Source organism: Pleurodeles waltl, chromosome 12 (genome assembly GCF_031143425.1).
Source record: "Pleurodeles waltl isolate 20211129_DDA chromosome 12, aPleWal1.hap1.20221129, whole genome shotgun sequence".
In the NCBI taxonomy this organism is placed as follows: Eukaryota; Metazoa; Chordata; class Amphibia; order Caudata; family Salamandridae; genus Pleurodeles; species Pleurodeles waltl.
The window spans coordinates 214,052,597-214,074,882 of record NC_090451.1 but is presented as its reverse complement, the minus strand read 5'-3'; the positions used below and the strand labels follow the sequence as shown (position 1 = coordinate 214,074,882).

Genomic DNA, 22,286 nt, shown 5'->3' with positions numbered 1-22,286 from the left:
CCACTGGACATAACACCTCTGCACCTGAGCCCCCCCAGCACAGGTCCATGGAAACCAACTGTGTCCCTGTGCTCCAGGGGCCCTCAAGAGCCGAACCCCCATTTGGGTCATGCAGACTTATCCCCAAACCCCCTGTTGCAGCCTTTCTTTTTCAGGTACCCTGCCGTCGGACTCGTGCAGAGAGGCTGGTTGCATTGGTAGCCTTGAGCGCTACCCTACAAAGTCAATCTTTGTAGGGTAGCGCTCAAGGCTACCAATGCAACCAGCCTCTCTGCACGAGAAATCATCAGGGCAGGTAAACCCAAACTTCTGATGGATAAAACTACCTGTGGATTCCTCGCCTAATGAATTCTCCCAATACGCCAGCAGGTTATTTACTTACATGCCTGATTCTCCGTCATGGGAGTTCATTAGCAGCCCGTGCCTTCCCAGAACTCCTTGAGAATGGTGGAGAGTTTGGAACAGAATCCTTCTAGATGCAGTGAGATTCAAATGCAACTGTCAGCTGCAACTTGGAAGCACTTTATTGGCCTTATTGTGCTTTAAAGTTCAGTGCAGATTTTCCTATGAAGCTATGCTGTCTTGTCTACTCACTTTTCTTTCATTTTCCCTTTTTCACAAAGGGTTCAAATGCTATCACCTTTCATATTAGTCTTCATAACGTGAATTAGCTATTTTGTTTAAAAAGAAAACAAATGTGCCTTTATGTAGGCTGTTATTTTTTTTCTTTTAAAAAGTGTCTTGCATCCTTCAAATAGGCAGAGATATTTACACCCTCATTCCAAGAGTGGCACAAATCCTGATGCAGATACAAACCCACACTGTCACAAAATCGGGATTCCAGTTTGTGCGCAATTTGCTCATCTCGCAGATGTTGCTAGCAAATGTTTCATCATGTATAACTTGATGCAAATTGCAAAACATTACATCCAGCTCCACTGAACAGGGGAAACCACACAGCGTGTTGCACCCATTCCAAAGTCTGGAACTCTGATCCTTCATATTTCACATCACGTAAGTAGCACAGCTACTGCTGTCCGTATTCCCTGCATGAAAATTGCACTCAGGATTGTGAAAACTTTGAAATACGAGTCTCAGTGGTTATGAATTCAATAAATATTCCATGATTGAGAACTAGGATTATAAGTAAGTAACTTTTTATTCTTAACATTTTTGGGGAATGCCAACTCCAGTGCTGGCATAGATACTAAGGCAAAGTAACTGGCTCTAAGCCTTGACATGATTGTTTAAGATTTGCTGTTCTTGCTCAGTAAAGATTCCTGTGTAATACAACAGGAGATGTATGGCCTAACTGGCTACAGCATCAGTGCAAAACAGGTTGTTCCTGGAATCCTCTGCCTGGCAAGATGTTCTGTCTCCAGACATTGAGAGGGTCATTCTTCATCACTGTGATGAGCAATATCCATTGAACATCTTATTCTGATGGCTCCCAGTACACATGGGCCTTAAGATACATGGTTGAATTCTTGGCAGTCTCACATCTTAACTTCTCGTAAATGTCAATCACAGATCCCTGCTGTGCATGATGTATTTGTTGAGTGTAGAGAGAGATGGCAAATTGAGTGGTGAAGTGGGAGTGTGGGCAGTGGAACAAATACTCAGCTCACCTGGGCGGGTTTTTAACATATCCTATCACAAAGGGGAAGCAATGGTATATCTTCACTTCTAACTTAAAAACACAAAAACGTCTTGTGTGTCCAGTGAATATATTTAATGATTCAACTGCCTGCGGAAAACCTTATTCCAAGATGGGTGGTGTGGATAGTGGTTCTAGGGGTTCTGACAACATAACACATGCTACAATTATTTTTTTTTTAAGTATGGCAACTTAAAATAGATCAGCTGTAGAAACCTAGTGTAAGTCAATCGTTCTATTTGCAGTACACATGATCCTAAAAACACTTTGATTATGTCAGCATTAGCATCAACCCAGGTTAATGCTGCAAATGTATTTTTAGGTTTGTGTTCAGAGGAGGATTTTTTGCCTCTCTGAGTTTAGTGCACCAAATAGAAACAATCATTTCAGTCACAATGAAACCTAGGCCATATGTAACAGTCGGTAACAACCAACTATTCCTGCCAATATACTGATCCTGGCAAATTTCCAGCAGGGGGTTCAGCATATTGATGTATACTGTATTGTACCACTATGATGAACATTGGTTAATAAAATGTAACAGTCCGTAACAATACCATAGGTGGTGTAATCGTAACCTACATTTCTAAAAGAACATCTAGATTTCCACTGAATAAGAGTGAATCGGAATAAAATAAAAAATAAAACTGTGCCAAAATGGACGAATAAGAAATAACAATGTTTTTATATTTTCATTGACAGAATCTTTTAATATTATTGCAAAAGCTTAAGGTGCTCATTGCTCGTATGGGCAGACGGCAAGATAAAATAGTGAGGTGCAAACAGGGTACTGAATTGGCTTTAAATATGTTCCATCCTGTCCAGTCAATGAATTAACGATTCAGTGACTGAACAGAAATGACATAGCATTAATTTCTTCCAATAACCCTTATTTTCAACATTTCGATTACATATGAATACTGGGCTTATCGGGACAAAATATGCTAACAGAGTCAAAAAGCATCAATAAATGTAAAAAAAAAAAAAAAGAAGCAAAGCACGGTAACTCGCTACTTATTACTATAAAATAGTACATGCTTTCGCTATCCCTGCAAGAACGGGAACAAAACCAGTCAAAATACCTTGTAAAATAGGCATGCAATGCTACCAATGGCTGTACAAAAGACTGACACACTAAAAAGATTGTCAAACTAGTGGAAAAACATGTTAAACACGTGGTATGATCCTTCCGATTCTCTTTAGGCCAGATAGGTTTTTAAATAAAGCAAAGAAAAGTAATGATAGGCGTTTAGAATTCTGGCACACTCGGCAGTAGAGAGAACCCAAAAACATTGCAACAGAGGAGCTTACGAGGAAAGTTAAATTGCAGAATTATGAATTACCTTGAAGCCCCATCAGAGTGGCTTATCATGTATGCAGGCGGTGGGCTGCATTGGCTGCAACGCAACCCGTATGCCTGTCAACAGGCTAGGCAGCGCAAGCCTTAGTTTTATTAAACATATTTATTTATTGGTATTTTGGTTGGTACATCTGGCTAGTCACAGGATCCAAACATCTGGTATAGCGTTGCAAGGCACATTTTCATGACCATTATTAAACAGCTAGTCAGCACTACTATCGTTTTACATGCCCCTCCACACTACAGGTTATTCTTCGTCATGTTCTGTGCATAGGTAAAGTAGTTTCAGTGTGGGCTGTCAGTAGTTCCCTGGTCAGTGTGGTATATCCAGGAGATCGGGGTTTTTTGCCCCACCACTTTCAGCTCTAGGCTCTCACGTACCTGCCCGCACTAATTGCACCAATTAACGAGCCAAACATACAATACAAACAATACAACACAACTGGCCCAGCTTTACAAAGCAATCTTCTTTGCCTGTAGGTGTGTCCACGAGTGCGCGGGGTCTGGTGGAGGGGAGAGAGGCGGGGGCTGCATACAATCACTCATTGATTTCCCAGTGGACTGCTACGATTATGATCCTAACCCCCCTCCCCTTGTAGTCTTGTCTGTAATTGCCTCAGGAGTGTCCTATGTTTCCACCACCTCTGCCCACAAGGGGGCTATCGGTCTGTTCTTCACCCCTCTCAGTTCTTCCCGCTGGAGGGCCCGTTCTTCCGCCCTGGCCCAGCAGGTGACGCCTGCTGTCCATGTACTCAGTTAAGGTCCAGAGCCGTTTTTCCAGGCCATCGCCACCCTCCGTGCCAGTCCCAGTGCCAGGTCAATAAATCTGTTCCCCTCCTTTTTTTGAGGGGGCCTACTATAAAGTTCCAATAAGCAGACTGCTGGGCCACTATCCAATAGCCTGTCCATGGAGCTGTTAAGTCGGGCAATGACCTCCCTCCAAAATTGCTGCAACCCCGTGCATCCCCAAGTAATATGACAGAAGTCAGCTTCTCACAACTGACACAGTGGGCATTCCCCTGATGTTATACCGTATATCCGGTTAATTCTATGTGGAGTAAGGTAGGTCCTGTGAATAAAGTTATACTGGGTATACTTCAAGTGTGTATTTCGGGATATTTTGTGCGGATGAGTCAGGGTGTGAGTCCATTCAGCGTTCGTCATCTGTCTCCCTATGTCTGTGTCCCACCTACCTTTCAGCCCCTCCAATGATTGGCCCACTATCCCATTGAGGGCTCTGTACAACCATGTTACCAGGTGGGATCCGCCGCCTAGTGTCAGCATAGACTGCAAGATTGCTGTTGTAGAGGGTTCCTCACTTCCTTCCCCCGCGTCTTTCAGGGCACGTACAATAGCCTCATAATTTAGGAACTGGCCAGCAGCCAATCCCGTCTGGGCCGTCAAGTCACCAAAGGGATCAGCATCCCTCCGTGAAATATGTACCCCACTGTTGTTATCCCCAGCTCTATCCAGTGTCGTAGCTGTGGTGCAGTGTAGGAGGAGCAAGGCTCGCCATCTGGGAGGGCAGGGGCGTAGGAGCCCATCATGCACGTTCGCCCAAGGGCCCTGCGCCAGGCTGCCAATGCCGTCACTACCAGTATAGTTGATGCAGGAGGCTGCCTTGTCATCCGAAGTAGGAAGGCCAAGAGTCCTGTCTCTTGAATGTCTAAGGAGACAATTGAGGAGTCCAGTCCGTTGAGCCATCTCACCAGCCACTGAAGCTGAGCCACCACATGATAAAGTTTAAAGTTGGGCACTCCAAGCCCCCCTTCCTCTGGCGGTAGCACAAGCCTTAGTTGAAGGGCTAGGCCTACTGTAATTAGGACAACAAAAGATTTGAACAACCCAGGATTCACTCACCAGCTTGAGTGTACCTGCAATGGGCAATCACAGCCGAGAAATCCTGGGACTCTGTCAATTTTGAGCTCATCACATGGACTAGATTTATCTGCATAGGGACCAGTACCATTGTCATGTAAGTGGGTAATCAAGACCATAAAATGGAGAATATCTAAATCGAAGTGGAAGTGAGAAGATAGACTAGTCCTATGGAAAGGGAAAAAGTGGACTTTCTTTGTACTTGAGACAGGACAGTTAGTAAACATTAGAACAAGTCAGCGTGGGATGGCAGTTGATGGAGACAATTAACATGAGCAGATAATGCTTATATGAGCGCTGGCCAGAGATGATACATCTCAGCAAGAAATGCAAATAATGGGTAACATGACGTAAGTACGCATATTGATAAAAATGTATATACACGGTTAGAAATTAAAGGTGCTTATCAAATGAAAGTAAATAGCAAGGAAAATCACTAATTGATGGTGAACCATTGGCACTTATACAATGTGTAAGTTAACTCAAAGATGTCTGACTCATCCGTTGAATTCAAGCCATCCTGGGTTGAATTGCATTCTTGTCTAGATAGAATGCTTGAAATGATTCTGCCTCTGTGTGGCATCTGGAGTATTCTTCTGGAGCACACGTGGGCAGTAATGTTATATCTGTATTTCTTCACCTTTGATCCAGAAAATATTGAAAAGAAAAATTAAGCATTGGCGAAGAATCCAGTCACCAAAGATAAGGTCCAGGGAGAATGGACTTTCCCCCAGTCCGAGAAGGCTGACTGGTCTGAATGCCCATCCACCAGTTTCCTGCTGAGCGGGCAGACATCACTATCACTGAAAAGGTACCTCTAGAGGACTGGAACATAAAGCCAGCCATTACCAAAGACTGACCTACTGCCCCCACCACTCAGGCCACAGTGTAGGTCAGTGCCCCCATCAAATGGTCTAGGTGGTGTTCATTCTCAGCCATATCGACGAAGTCCTGAAAATAGATATTTTGAACAGAAAAAACAATCAAAACCCTTAAACTTCATTTTGGACCACATGTTATTCAGCATCCAGTTTCTTGAACAATACATAATCCTTATTTGAATATGAATAAATGAATGTTTTGGCACATTCATGTGACATCCACCACCCATTGCAATGTTTTTATCATCACTTGGTTTTAAAAAAACCTCTTATTGGTGTTTTTCTCCCTTGGAGTGCTCTGAACCCAGCGCCTAACACTATACGCTGCCCCTATTGCCCCACTAGCCTTTTCTTTGATTCTGTTTTTTCACCCCTGTCATGGTCCGTTACATCTTAAAAACATGTTTTCATGTGTATGCAGCTGACAGTCCTATTATTTGGCGCTCTCAAGGTAGAATAGCAAAGAAAATGTTAATCTATATCGCTTGCTAGAGGACATTGATTGATAAGATATGTCGTCGTTTTCAAAATTAGCTTGAAAACCTTGAAGAGGGAGTTTCTTCTCCATGAGAACGCCCTCACATGACAAGTGCTAAGGTAATTTCCATAGACCGTTTTAAGTCCTGTAATACTCAGTAACAAAGATTCCACAAAGATTGAGATTTGCTGTCCTACAGCACAAACAGTTTCCTTCTCCAGCCACAAATCTTTGCTTCTGTTTTTCCAGGCAGGCAATATTTTCTTCAGGATCACTAAATGAAGCCACTTGTTCAAGAACTGCAGAGAAAAGGAATTGAAATAACTTAAAACTGCCTCTTGCTAATCAGTACGGGCCCTGCACCTCTTGGGAGCATCTGTCCTAAAAGAGACAAGGGCCCTCCAGAAGGGACTTCAAGCTACCTCAGACCAGTTTAGCTTTACTTGGGGTTCAGCGGTAGGGTGTAGCTTGAGTCTGTTGACACAGTGAGCACGGGCCCCACACGTGGGCATACCTGTTGCACTTGGGGCATCAGCTACAATAACAAGGTGATTGATGGAATGATTGAATTAATCTCATCCACTACCAACCGCTCAAGCCACATTCCAGTCCATCGTTTTTTCAACATAAGCTGTATTATTAATGCCATAATGCATTTTAGCGTCAGCATTGACCTTATGATTGGTTTGGGAATTGTGCCTTTTGAAGGTGAGGGATTCTCCTTTGTGATGAGGCACTTAGCCTTAAGACTCTTGACACTGAGGCATTCTTGAGAATTAAGTCAGAGATTGAGCAGCACTGTGTCTTGGAATCTCAATACAGGCAGTCTACAGTTACTCCATTAGCTCTACAACCACGAGGGAAAGTCTTTGAAATACTTACTGAACCTCAGCACCACACACACAGAAGGCTTCATCATTCAGGTGTTGTGTGTGGGCGACTCAGATAACACCTTCTTATGGGGTTCTTTTACACGTCTACATTGCAGGATATACAAATCTAAGGAACTCAGGAAATGTAAACATATTTTTGTATGCTGTACTGAGTACAAGCGCTTCTGTTGTGAAACAAACTCAGGTTAGATGAATAATGTCTGGCATATTATTGTGTTCTCAAAATGCTAATATAAACATTTCTAGAAAGTCTAGGGCTATGTAGTGACATTATTAAGGTTAATGGCAATACACGGGACATGTTGGGTGTAATTCTTATTTCTGAAATATGTTTTGCTGGTACATGGAGGTCAGTTCACACTTGCGCAGTTGGAGAAAGCTTCTTTTAAGAACCCGTTCTTTTCACGGTAGGGTAATGGAAGCACGGTGGCAGAAGATTACAGTCTCATGAAGGTCTGTAGCAATGATTACATGCAAATATAAAGGAAGTGTCCACTGAATGGACAGAAAACAGCAGGCATTTAGGAGGAGTGACAGTGCAACTGTAATTTTACTGACCCTCACTAGACCAGTGTGCTCTCTAACCATGTAGTCCATATGATGACCTTTTAAACTGTATATGTTTTAATGGCGTTTCAACCCTTTAGGACAATCAGATCAGGGGAGGCTAACTCTGTATTAATTACAGGATTTTGCATTCTAATTTTTAGTGGCCTGTCTTTATTTATGCTCCTTGATTGATTGTATTTCAACACACTTTGGTACATGTGCAAGCATTCACTGTGTTATCACCTTTTCAGCACATATTGAGCCTGACATTTAATATCTGAAATGTATGTTGGTTGTGAATAAAACCCTGTGTTTGTGCATTAAGCACTACTAAGTTGCTGTGAAATAAAGTTACACTTGGGCAATTTTTTTGCCAATATAAATGATAAAATGTATGTGAATCATTCATGTCTCAACCATTGTATCTGCATGCTAAAATGATAATGTAAGCATTACTCATTTTTTTCTTCACTATTACGTCAATTAAGGTCATTGGCTGGGGTATATTTTCACACTGATAAGATTTTTCTGCTGTACACACAGTCTAAGGTAGCATTTCAGGTATGGATGCAGGTACAGTGTTGGCTTTAACATGAGGACTGTGACCCTGATAATGACTGGCATCTTTTCTATAAGTATGCTGATGTTTCCACTGTTTTTTCCCCTTCATTTGAAGAAGATGGTAGTGAAGTTGTTACGCCTGACACCCCAAAGATGTTAAAGCTTCTAGAACAGTGCTTGGAAAGAGCCAAAACTACAGCGGCAAAGTTAGGTGAGTCTGGCTGTATTCTGTCCAATAACTTAGCAGAGGAAGCACTCTTATTATACATGTTTTATGGATGTTTGTTTGACTTGAGAAATGGTAGTTCTTAGTACTCCAGGTGGCCCAAAGGTGTGAGACTAAAGGGAATGCTTTCTAATGGGACAAGCCAGGTAAGAGTATATGCATAAAGCGGGTTTCTGATGGATGCAACTACCTGTGGATTCCTCACCTTATAAATTGTCCCAATGCGTCAGCAATCAATGGAAATTGTCTTCCTAGCTCTTCACGTCGATGAGAATGTCACAGTTGCACGGCTCCGCACGAGACTCCGTCTGATGTCATCGTAGCAATAAGAAATCTTCGCTGGCATTCTGGCGTCAGTTTCCCTTTTTTCTCCAGTATTGGATCTTTCATAGATTCAAGTACTTGAATCATTCCCCGTCGTCGAGATGGAAGTCCCTGGTAATTTAATAAAGCAGTATAAATATCACTATCATAGGCTATAATGGCAATGAAAAGGTCAGTTTAATAGCCTAGCCGTGTACTTTTTCACTCTAGAACACTCCCAACAGAGGCTGAGTCCCTCAGATTTTCTACTGCATGTTGTGTGAAGGGAGTCTCCCTGAGCTCTGCTCAGTTCTTCAGCTTTTACTTCTTTTTTTGGATCATCCAAGATTATATTTCCGGTTTCATTTCTCTAACCCTGGCACTTATATGTTGGAGTAGCAGTAAACAAGGTTAAAGACTACATAAATATGTCTAACCTTTTCCTCAAAAACTCTCACATTCTGAGAGATGAGGCTATTACTGGCTGGGATTACAAAATCTTAAATCTGTCACTAATAATGAGGACAGTGAGGATTCCTTCACCTCACAGGAGAGGTCAGAGGAAGACGTTGCACCAGGCTCTCCGGAAGGCATGCAGAAAAGCCATAAAAAGATTTACCATGAGTCTTCATAAGGCGCTTCTCACCCAAAAAAAAAATGGAAAAAGACCCTCAACTCCCTCTTCAACTCTGACAATACATCAGAGACCCCCTCATAACCTTACAATGGGGCGTCTGAAAACCACCTGTAAAATCATCATTCACAGGAATTACTTTGAGGTGGTTGACAGTGTTGACTATTATTACCTCATCTACAAAGGGCCTCGTCTATGATTGCCTCATTTACGATGGTCATCTATGACGGCCTCATCTATGATGGTCGTCTACGACAGTCATGTACAGTGATTGTCTACGACAGTCATGTACAGTGATTGTCTACGACAGTCATGTACAGTGATTGTCTACGACAGTCATGTACAGTGATTGTCTACGACAGTCATGTACAGTGATTGTCTACGACAGTCATGTACAGTGATTGTCTACGACAGTCATGTACAGTGATTGTCTACGACAGTCATGTACAGTGATTGTCTACGACAGTCATGTACAGTGATCGTCTACGACAGTCATCTACAGTGGTCTATGATGGCCTCATCTACTAGGGCCTCATCTATGACGTTCGTCTACGACAGTCGTCTACGGTGGTCGTCGATGAGGGCCTCATCTACGATGGTTGCTTACTACGGCCTCATCTACGATGGTTGCTTACTACGGCCTCATCTACGATGGTTGCTTACGACGGCCTCATCTACAATGGTTGCTTACGACAGCCTCATCTGCGATGGTCGTCTACGACTGCCTAATCTACGATGGTTGTCTACGACAGTCATATACAATGGCCTCTTCTATGATAGTCATCTTTGAGTCTCATCCACGATGTTCATATGCGACAGCCTTTTCTGATGGTTGTCTACTACTACAGCCTTGCCTACAAAGACCTAGTCTACGGAATCATATCGACGATGGCCTTGTCTCTGTATGCTTTGTCAACGACGGCCTTGTCTATGACTGCATCCTCTGTGAAGGCTTTGTTTCCCTTTTTTCCACACCTTTGACGCTAACGGTTTTTCCTGGCTCTTGAACAGTTACTGTTTCGAAGGTGGTGTTGTTGTCGAGTTACAATGTCTCCACCGAAGAAATTGGGCTTTAAGCCTTGTCATGAGTGCGGGGGTAGCATGTCGGTCACAGATCCTCATGAGGACTGCTTGTGGTGCCTAAGCTCAGACCACTACGTGGAGGGGTGCGTGCCCTGCCAGCGGATGAACCCGAAGGCCTTGATGGAGAAGAGAGGCTAAGCTCTTCTTGGCAAAAGCCTGAAGGTATTAGGGCCCATTCCATGAGGGCTAAGTCTGCTACTTCGGCCTTGGCTAGCGGTGTCCCAGTTGCTGAAATCTGTAAGGCCGCAACTTGGGCTTCCCTCCACACTTTCGCGAAGCATTATTGCTTAGACTCGGAAGTTAGGAGGGATGGCCATTTTGCGCGTTCTGTTTTGCAGGATTTCTTGTCATAGCACATACAGAGAGTCCGGGAGAGAAGAAATAGAACAGACCAGAAGGAATCAACCCATACTTTCTCCCTATATATAGAACCAGAAACACAAAAGAGTATGGGGTTCACTTCCTTGGCTCGTTGTAGAGGGCAGAAACATGTTGGCCATTAACTTTTAGATAGGTGACCCAGTGAGTCCTTACTCTCACAGAGGTGTCCCATCCCTGATCTTAATCACACCAGCAGTCACCACTATTAAAAGTGTACTTTCACACAGGTGACTGTCTAGGTGTTTTTATATTTACCCTAGTTTAGCTGGATCCCACATTTTCCAGACAGTGAAAATTTACACCCTCCCTCCTGTTCTTTTAACGGTGAGGTTGAGTCCGCCCAGGTGGCACTGTCCTATCTGGGTGGGGCTAGGTGGTCAAATGATGAAGCATGACACTATACAGTGCGTGAGACCATCTAGTCCGTAAAGGAAACACCCCCCCACCATCACTACACGACCCTCCACAGCACTTAACACAATCAACTCATTAAGTGAGTTTAAGGAGCACCGGGGAATCTTCCCCTGTGTGCAGCTCCTTATTATAAGTAAACCCCATACTCTTTTGTGTTTCTTGCAGGATTTCTTGGTCTGACCGGTCAGGCACCCACCTTCAAATGCGGGACTGCTGTGAGATTCTATTCATAAGGTGAGGAATCCACAGGTAGTTGTATCCATCAGAAGAACAAGTTACTTACCTTTGGTAACGCTTTTTCTGGTGCATACAGTAGCTACCTGTGGATTCCTCACAGTCCCACCCGCCTCCCCTTTGCCTGTCTGGTCATACCAAGACTTCTTTTATTATAAATGTATATACGTTTTTGGCGTTTTTATATTTGGATGTGGATTGGTATATATTGTTCTTGTGAAGTCGGTATTCAACTGTTTGCCTCAAAGGCACGTAAAAAACGGTGAAACTGACGTCAGCACGCCGGCGAGGACCTCTTATTGCCACGATGACGTCAGACGGAGTCGCGTGCGGAGCTATGCTATTGTGACCTCGTCAACGTGAAGAGCTAGGAAGAAAATTTTCGTCGAATGCTGGCGCATTGGGAGAATTCATAAGTTGAGGAATCATCGGGTAGGTACTGTATCCACCAGAAAAAGCGTTACCGAAGGAAAATAACTTGTTCTTCTGCATGTCCTTTCTGGAGATCTGGAGAAAGAAGGGTGGGGCTATATGAAGCAAATAATAAGCCATTTTTCCGTAGCTCCTTTAAGAAGATAGTAAGGAAAGTAAGGCAGAGCTCGAAAAAGCCACTCGACCACTCGCATTGGCAAGTCTTATTGGATCAGGTCGAGCTATTTATAATACTTACTCAACCCTTCTGGCAAGCTGACACTGAACAGGTGTTCTGTTCAGTTGAAAAGTGGAGGGGCAATAAAAGATACCCTTAAATCTTGTTCGATGTCACATTTGCTCTGTGTTCATAGACAGAGGTCAAAAGTCAGTTTTTCTTACAATTAATTTTCCTTCTGACTGCAGAGTTCCAGGACTTTGTAAGGTGAACTGTGTGACCTGCTGCTTAGAATGTAAAATAAAAGGATATAGGGTGTCAGGTTTTTCCTAGCACACAACATTTAAATGACTAAGTCAACTGTGTGTAGGTGACAATGTTATCACATCATGGTTTAGTAATGTATTTATTAAAATTAAGGGGCATATTTATACTTTTTGATGCAAAAGTGCACTGATGCAGTTTTGCATCAAAAAAGTTTAGCACCTGGTTGCGCCATTCCTGAGCGCCATCCGGGCGCCATATTTATGTAATGGCGCATGCCGGTGCAAAGGGTGGGCCAGCGTAAAAAAAAAAAAATAATGACGTTAGCCCGGTGGGTGTGGCGGTATGGGAGAAGGGGGTTTTGCACCAAAAAATGACGTTAGGCTGGTTAGAGGCAAAAAACATGCCTCTAACCAGCCTAGCATCATTTGCTGATGCAAAACTATCCATACCACATGACTCCTGTCTTATAAAAGACAGTAGTCATGCCCATCACCCCAATGGCCAGCACAGGGGACCAGTGTCCCCTGGCCATGGCCATTGCACCCTGTGCCATACAGGGGCCTCCAAGTTGGGCCCCCAATGACACTTCAATAAAAACAAATAAAAAAACAAACCTTACCCTACTTACCTGGGATGGGGTCCCCCATCCTCCGGTGTCCCTCTGGTGTGGGTGGGGGTGTCCCGGGGGCTTGAGGAGGGCACCTGTGGACCCATTCCATGGTGTTTAATCATGGAAATGGGTCCAAAGGTCCCCTAACGCCTGGTCTGATCCAGGCGTTAGATAATGGTGCAAAGCAAGTTTTGCACCATTATTTAGCCCCTCTTCCCACATGTGCCTAATTTTACCACAGGGGGATAAATTGGGGCCTATGGGGTTAGCACCGTTTTTTAGATGGGAACACCTACCCCTTGCATCTCATTGACACAAGGTAGGTTCATGCATCTAAAAAATGGTGCAAACTCCAATATTTTGATGTTAGATGGGTCTAACGTCAAAATATAAATATGGAGTTAGTTTTGCGCCAAATTTGCGTTAAAAAAACAAAAGATGCAAATTCAGCGCAGTATAAATATGCCCCTGAGTGTTTAAACAAACTGAGAAACACTTCTGCCCTGATGGCAATGTTGTTAGTAAACTAAAAGAAGTCCTAGGTTATGTGGGCTAGACCTCATGGGTATGTGGGCCAGATTCTTGTGATGCATGCAGCAAACCTTATTATACTTAATAAAAGAAAAGAGGTTTTTTTGTACTGCAGAAATGCTGAGCTCGCATATTTGAAGGTGCATTCATATGTGAGAATTAAGAAAAAGGCGACTCTGTAATCTATTTGCCCAGGATCACACAATTTAAAACCCATTTACGGGTCAAGTACATTACAGTTAGGTCGAGTAGATTATTTAAGTTACTCGACCTGCAAGTCTAGTAACATTTTAATGATTTTTTTGAGCCCTGAAGAAGGCGGCTTAGACTGACCATCATTTAGTCTGCGTTACCTGTCTGCCTGAGTCCCAGCACCCTGACACCTGTTCTCACTGCCAGAAGCTATCCAGGTATTCCCTTTAAGGACAGGGACAAGATCAGGTTTCAAGGACTCCAGGAGAAGATCATCCTCAAGAGGCCTTGGAGAATTACAAAGAGCCCTCTCATCCAGAAGAACCCCACAGAGGAAGATTTTGGTAAAAACACCAAAAAATGAAATCCTGGTTGACGTCAAAAGGTATGATGTCGAGTAGTGTACCAGTATGTTCACATTGACGACACGGTCAGAGATGGGTTAAACTTATCTGTTGACGGTGGAACACACCTGGTGCTCGACATTGAGAGTCACATCACCGGTAAGAAGGCACTATCAGTCAGCATTGAGACACTCCTCAGTGCTGAGACAGCCTTCACCATCAAGGTTGGCATCAACAGCCAGATGACACTCATTGACTTTGAAGACACATGGCACAACATCGAGACATACATCACCGTCAAGACAACCTGCAAAACGTATTGATTTCAAAGCGCTGACGCTTTTAAAAAAAACTCTGCATGATGTCAAAGAAAAAGCATGTGTCGACATTGAATGACAAATATGTTGCGAAAAAACCTCAGTTGACATCCCTAGAGGTACAAACTGTATAAGTGGACTTAGTGGAATCTGGACCTCGATCCCCTTCTAGGTCAAAGTCACAATCCCCTGTCAATATCTCTCCAAGGTGTTTGGAAAGTTTAAGTAAAAGACCAGTACCTGCCACATTGAACTCTAAGTATTCTCAAGCATACTCTCCTCCAGGCCTCATACACTCTCTCCCAAGAGTACACATTCTCCAAGGTTCTCTCCTAGTACGCAAACTGTGCCTCCTACGGTTGCAAGAACCTTATCATGTAGGAGTCCACAACCATTGCCTCAGAAACAGAGTCCTGTTCATCACCGTTTTAATCACGTACAACGTCTAGTACCTACACTCTCTGATACACCCCCAGAAAGAGTGTCTCTGGTGGATGATCTCTTGAAATTCATCATTTTTCTGATCAATTACGGCAAAACTAAATATAGACATTCCAACAACAATGACGTCCTCCACTGTGATCTTTGAAACCCTGCATCAGAGAATTACCTCATGACCACTATTACCACTGGTGCCTGGACTTCTGGAGCCTGTGATACAGGCATTTTTAACACCAGCATTTCTGAGATCCGCCCCACCTAGGATCCTGAAGAAATATAAGGCTGCTGATCAGGATCCACTGTTTCTTAGAGCTAATCCTCCTCTGGATTTGGTCATAGTGGCGGCTGCATAGAAGTCACATTCTGTGGCTTCTTACTCCTCTTTGGTTCCACCAGACTGGGAGAAAGCAGATGGATATACTGGAGAAAAGTTGTGTGGAACATCAGAATCTTACATGAAAGTTGCTAGTTCCTCAGCTCTGCTTGGCAGATATGATGGATCACTCTTGGATTCATTGGCCAGGTTCTCAAAACTGCCTAAGGAGGTTGGGGTGGATTTTCAGGAGATACTCAATGAGGGTGGCCTGGTTTCCAGTGAAATCTTCAGTGTAACTGCGGATGCATCAGGTCTAGTGGTGCATGATTATGCACACAGCATCTGTGCAAGGAGGCCATCCTGGCTGTGCCTTACTGGGTTGAAGCATAAGGCAAAACATCGACTAATGCTATTTTTGGGTAACACCCTTTTTGGTACCCATGCAGATGAGGAGATGTCCAGAATGAAGACTGAGCTGGACACTGTAAAGGCTGTGAGCCTTGAAAAGAAGAAAGAAAGAATTCTGCAGATGATACAGGCCCTATGACAGGAGGTATTTTCAGCAGAGGTTTCAAACCGCTCAATGGCAGCAGGCAAGGTCGCATTTTCATCCTCGTAGACCATCTAGCGGAAGAGGTGAACTGAAACCTGCCAACAGACTTGACTACACAACTCTCTCTCTATGTAGGAATGACCACCCAACTCATTAGGAAACTCCAGACCACCCAGAAAACAGCAGCCATACTCATCCTCGATCTCCGCAGACAGACGCACATCACCCCTCACCTCGGGAAACTCCATTGGCTATCAGTCGCAAAGAGATGTCAGTTCAAGCTGCTCACTCATGCTTACAATGCACTACACAATGAAGGACTGGCCTACCTCAACATACAAGTGATTTTCTACCAACCTACCAGGGTCCTCCATTCCAAATCCCTCTCCCTAGCAGCCACCCAGCGCATTCTCTGGGTAAACAGCGGAGGCCATGCTTTCTCCCACTTGGCGGCCAAGACCTGGAACACCCTCTGTAGGAGCTGGCCTGTAGTGTGGTGAGCACCTATGGTGTTATCACCTTATATCAGGTCCACATATCCCCTATTAGTGAGGTGTAGGCGGTGTCTAGGAAGCCAGGGCTCTCTAGAGGTAGCTGTAGATGAGCAGCCAAGACTTATCTAGTAGACATCCAAAGCTTTTACAATACCACTATAGTCACATAGCACTTACACACACGAAAGAACCACACAGTGTTACAAAAATAAAGGTATTTTATTATAGTAACACAAGTACTAGAATACTGAATAGGCTATCCCCCAAGTGGAGGTGAGTAAACACACTATTATATACACATTAGCAGTCAATAAAGAGCGTAGCAAGCCATAAGCATTGGCAAAAGTATAGGTAAACAGTGAAGGCCATAGGAGAGGTCCAAACCACATACTAAAAAACTGAAATGTAAAAGGCAGTCCCCCACCCAAGGAAGTGGAATCAGTAAAAGGGAGATGGAGGAACTAGGAACCTAAGAGGTAAGTAACAGAGTGACCAGGAGAGCAGAGGTAAGTACCTTCCCTAAAACCAACTGGAGGACTTTGGAAAAGGATTATGCAAGACCCAACAAAGACTAAAATAACCAAAAGGTGGATCCTGACAGAAGAGACCCTCCCAAGGAAGGAGACCAAGTCCAGTTTGTGATGGAGTGTCCGGTTGTAGCAGGAGCTACTACCCACCTTTCTGTGGATGCAGGCTCAGGTCGACGTTGGATGAAGGTCAGCAGTGTAGCAGAGGAGATGAAGAGAAGTCCCAGAAGTGATGAAAGTAATGTCCCGCGTTGGCAGTCGAGCTGCAGTCAGTTAGTGGTGCTGGAAAACCACCAACAAGCCTTGGCAAATGCAAGAGACGGAGATGAAGGTTTGCACCCAGTCAGACATTGATCAAGGGATGGGGACTCGTATAGGCTCCCTTTATATTCCGGGTGTTTGGGCGGACAAGGAAAAGACTTACCACATCACTATACTGGAACTGAGAGCAGTCCACCTTACTGTGAAGTCTTTCCTCCCAGCAATTACAACTAGTTGGATCCTTGTCCTATCAAACAACATGACAACTATGCATTACCTGAACAAACAGGGAGGAACTCATTCTTGCCTGCTGTCTCTCAAGGCCCAGACCATTTGGAAAAGGCTACTAGCCAGGAACCTCACAATAACAGCTATCTGCCAGGCATTCAACATGCAAGTCGAAACCTTCCAAGACAGTCACGACTGGATTCTCAACGACGAGGTGTTGCAAGGCATTTTTCAGGAATGGGGATCTCTTCAAATAGACCTGCTTGCAGAAGCAAACAGCAGAAAATGCCAAGACTACACATCCAGATGCTCCCAATCAGGGTTGAAGGGGAATTACCTTTTGATAAGTTGATCAGGAAAATTTCTCAACGATTTTCCAATAACTCCTCTCATTCCAACAGTGATTCTTAAGTTATACCGATCTCAAACCAGAATGATACATATAGCCCCACAGTGGCCTCGCCAGTGGTGATTCATGGACCTGCTACATCTGTGGAAGAGACCCCAAAAGAGACTGCTGTGCTTGCTGACAGAATCTCCTGTTCAAGTTTGGGGGACTGATACTGCATCCCAACCTCTCATCCCTGAACTTGACAGCTTGGCTTCTGAATTCCTCCAATAGGGTAATTTAGGGCTTTTTCAAAGAGTGGATGGACATTCTTAGGGAGGCTAAAAGACCTTCCGCTAGAAAGTCATATGCGCTTAAATGGTAGAGGTTTTATTTAGGGTGTACACAGAATAACCACAATCCAGTTTCCTGCCAAGAAAATGTAGTCATCCCGCATCTCTTACACTTGGCTAAATCAGGGCTGCAGTTTTTCCTCAGTTAGGGTACACCTTGCAGCTATTACGGCATATATGAAATCTCCCACACAAACATCTTTTTCCAGCATTCCAGTGGGGAAGGATTTTCTCGAAGGGCTTAAAAAGTTGTTCCTTTTGACAGGCAGCAGAATAACTCATGTGAGCAATGCAAGTCGGATTTCAGTATTCTTGACACACTCTGACATTCCAGCTGTGCCACTGGGTGCTTAACCCCCCTAAATACCGAAGGAGTGATGCAGCTGCTCACACCATTTGTGAAGTTAGTTTGCCAATTTGAGGGAGAGAGGGGTTTGATTTCCATCTTGCCTACTCCCTAGCCACCCGTACCAGGCGAGGTGGGAGTCTGGTAGTGTGACAGACATCATGCAGAAACAGTGGGAGCTTCTATAGAGCGAGATCCCCAAAACACATAGAAGCATTTTACATCAGGAGTCCGCTTACAAGTTGATGTTTCAGTGGTACTACACCCCAGCCTGCCTGCGCACCATGTTTACCGCAGCCTCTGCGGCTTGCTGGTGGTGTGGGGGACCAGAGGGAGATTTCAAGCATATTTGGAGGAAAGACACTTAACTTACACTCTTCTGGAAGTAAATTCTGGGACACATTAAAAACACCTCGGAGTTCCCGATACATGCAGACTACTGCACAATTATCCTGGGCCTTCACCCAACCACACTTGAAGCATTGACCCATGTCGATTGGTACCTAATCTGCCATATGACGGGTGCGGCCAACTAATAGCTTTTGCCTGGAAGACTCTCCCCCTCCCCCCCCCAACTATTGCCTCCTGGTTCACTAGATAGAACATTTATCTCACAAACATACTCATACTGACAAGTAATTCATGTGGCTCTGGAAACCCCTTCTTTATTACATGTCTCGGACAGAGCACCTCTGCTTTCAGCCACCCGAATTGCATGCCCTTCACCTTTTTGATTGATTTTCTTGTGCAGGTATTCTGACCCTTGTTGTTTTTCGGCATCACCATTGCTCCCAGCGACCCAAAAATACCCTATTTCCCTTTTCCACAGCGGTACGTTCGCCTAATGTTTATAGCTATTCAGTTGTTTGTCTTGTTTTTTCCCTATTTTTGGTTTTGTTTTTGTATAAGCCGAAAGGTGATGTTGTATACGCAAGTATACATGTTGTTTTGTACTTATTTGAATCACCTGTAAGTCTTGTGTTTCATCACAGGATGCACGGGGATTGTTAGGAATAGAAGGAATATCAATGTATGACTTTGTCCGGGGTTCTGGCTTCTGGCCCGTTGAGGTTGCTGTCAGAATCGTTTCCATTCTGACAGTGACCTGGGCACTGCAAGAAGTCAGTTGTGGGCTCTCCTACTTGAGACTAAATAAAGTCTGCTGTGTCTTTCCTTTTATTTACTACAACAGAAGCACAGCCCTGAATGTACCTTCTTTGGGGGGTGGGGGGCTGTGTGTGGAGCTGCATAATGCCTGACTGGCAATCTTCAGCTTCTCTTACAATCCTCACTCTTGGGCTGTAGATGTGTGAGATGTGCGACCACTGCCGGCTTTTTGTCTTCCATCACTTTGCACTCAGATACTTTTAGTACTGATTTTATAATGAACAAAAGTAAATTACCAGTAATGACTTGAACTAAAAAATAATACATTAAATGGAACAGATGCTATGGAACCATTTAAGATCTCTGGTAGCTTTGGATACTTTCATTTTGCTAAAAGGAGTACTGTTCTTAGAATAGATTTGTTGCCATTTCATATAGACCTCTAATATTTTTCATAAATATTTTGTTTTCTTTAGAAAAATGCATGGCGAAGTCGGTTGCTGACAGTACACACAATATAACTTCTGCTCCTGTACCTGAGCTATCGAGCACCATTGTTGCAGGTCCTGAAACAGTCACCATCCATCGTAGGGGTCTTTCTGATGAAGGAGGGAATAGTTTACTCTTTCCACCGCCTGAGGTCTTCCAAATGATGCAGGCAGCTGAAGCTCAGTACTCTAAAAAGTAAGGATATTTATAAATACGCAGTTGGACAGAAATCCGAAAGGAATAAGATGCTTATAATTGTGGGACCTTCTCATTACTGCAATTTCTTAATCCAGATCAGGCGGCTTTGTGATTTGTAACAAAAGCTGTCCTGTTTTCTAAATGCATAGAGAACATTGTCTAAATATGTATCGGGGCCATGTGTGAAACCTAAAATTTGTGAATCTGTAATTGTGAATCCATGAGAATCGCAATTACCGACACGCAAATTGGTATGTGCGTATGCAGTGAGCCTCTATTTTCCAATTCGGTTGCTAAATGCAATTACATAAATTGCAACTGGACCCTTTTCCGAATCGCAATTTGCGATATTGAGTCGCAAAATAGGAATCCAACTCACAAATAGCGACTGAAAGTGGCAACGAGCGACCAGGTCTGAAACGCATGGAAAATATACTTCTTGGTGTTTGGTATTGAACCCTGAACCAGGAAGTGCCTCAGAGGAGTGTGGGAGGAGTCTAACAAGCACACACATCAGAGACTCACCAAGCTGAGAGGAGGAACTGCAGCCATAACCAGCCAGACAAAGGACATAAACCCAGCAGGGAGAAGGAGGAAACTTACATTTGCAGAAAAGGAGTTGGAAGTCCTCACAGAAGAGTTCTTTCTGATCCACGATGTATTGTTTGGGAGGGCAGCAATGAAAGTACCTGATTCCCAAAAAAGAAGATTTGGCAGGAAGTACCCTAAAAAAATAAATGCAAATAGGAGTCAACTATTGCTCTGTGGATGAAATACGTAAGAGGTGGTATGACCTCAGGTCACTGACCAAAGGAAAGGTTACAGAGCAACTGAAGGAGTCACATGGAACAGGTGGTGGACCTTCCACAGTACCGCCCCCCACAGCAGTTGAGAGCATGGTAGAAACCACACTGGAGCAGGAGGCTGTTGTGGGTATCAGGGACCCAGTGCGGAGGAAGTGGATGATGCCAACACAGCAGCAGAGGATCCAGTCCCCCATAGACACAGATGAGTGCAATACACCACCCCACGTTTGCTCTGAGACAGTGTCCGCAGAGCCAGCTGAAATTAACGAAGAGGATGTACCTCTGCGTCCTAGTCCACATACACAGCCAACTGGGCGCCAGATACAGCGAGTTGCAGGGTATGGATGCAGAAGGCATCATGAGGAGCATGTTGCTGGTGAGGAGGATGGCAGTACACAATTGTTCCTGGGTCTCGAGGCATCCCTTCTATGCAATCAGTGCCTGCAAAACAAACAGTTGCGCTTGATGAACAGGAACATAAATCACATGCAGCAGACCTTAGCACAGGGCTTTAACAGGATGGGGACACAAAGGGCCACCATGAATGGCAACATACTCCGCCTCATCACTGCCATTCAGGACCTATGTAGGGTAATGGTGGCAGACCGTGCCCATCAAAGACACAATGAGCACAGTGCTGCTGCACGGGTGAATCACTTGAGTCAATCCATATGCTGTTTGGCCACAACAACCACATGCCTGTCGTGATGCACTGTTACAGTCCAGGTGGCATTGGTACATTTTGCTGGTGATGTTGCGAGGGGCCTAGGCTGCATTACCTCCGCTGTTAAGCTTCTACAGGCCTTCCAGGCAGCAAGAGGCAATGGAGACACCCCTCAGGACAGTATCCCATCCACACACCTTAGTACGTAGGGGAAGTTGGCTATCCTATAAAAGTTCAGTTTGGGGTTGTGTACTTCCTCAGCGTTCCTAGGAAGGTAAATGTAGTTGGGCATGTGTGAGAGTTAAGAACCTTCTGAAGAAATAGGACAAGGCACTTTGGGACACCCTACCAGCGAAAGCAATCACCCCCTGGTAGCTACTCTAGGCCAAAAGGTGCAGTGAGTACAACACTTCCACATGTGTGGGGATGGAGCAGCTGTGCAAAGTACGACTTTCTAGCTGAGGTTTGAGCATTTCTATCAGCTCTAAGATCACTGTGCTTCTCAGCCTGTATATCTCACATATTTCCTCCTCTGTCTGTAGAAATATGGAGTGCCTTGTTCTGTAGATCCTCTCTTGTCTCAGTCTCCTCCTCCTCTGCTGGGCAGCCTGGAGTCGCCTCCTCAATGCAATCACGTAGAGTGCATCCATTGTGGAAAACCCTAATGCATTCTGGGGCTGTTTTTATAGTTTGAATCTACATACCACCTAAATGGAATCAGTGCTAAACAGTATGTGCAAACAGGCCTTTTTGCGACTGGTTGCTAATTGCGACAGCCTTGTGCCTACGTTTT

General features: G+C 44.2%; 1 protein-coding gene across 1 annotated transcript in view; it reads left to right on the top strand.

Moving 5' to 3' along the window:
* The window catches only part of VPS9D1 (VPS9 domain containing 1), a 372,961-nt gene that overhangs the window by 59,364 nt on the left and 291,311 nt on the right, over window positions 1–22,286 (top strand). The window contains exons 3-4 of the mRNA XM_069216666.1: window positions 8,373–8,468; window positions 19,813–20,020. Coding sequence (XP_069072767.1) covers window positions 8,373–8,468; window positions 19,813–20,020 — 304 coding nt within the window. The remainder of the gene's footprint in view (window positions 1–8,372; window positions 8,469–19,812; window positions 20,021–22,286) is intronic.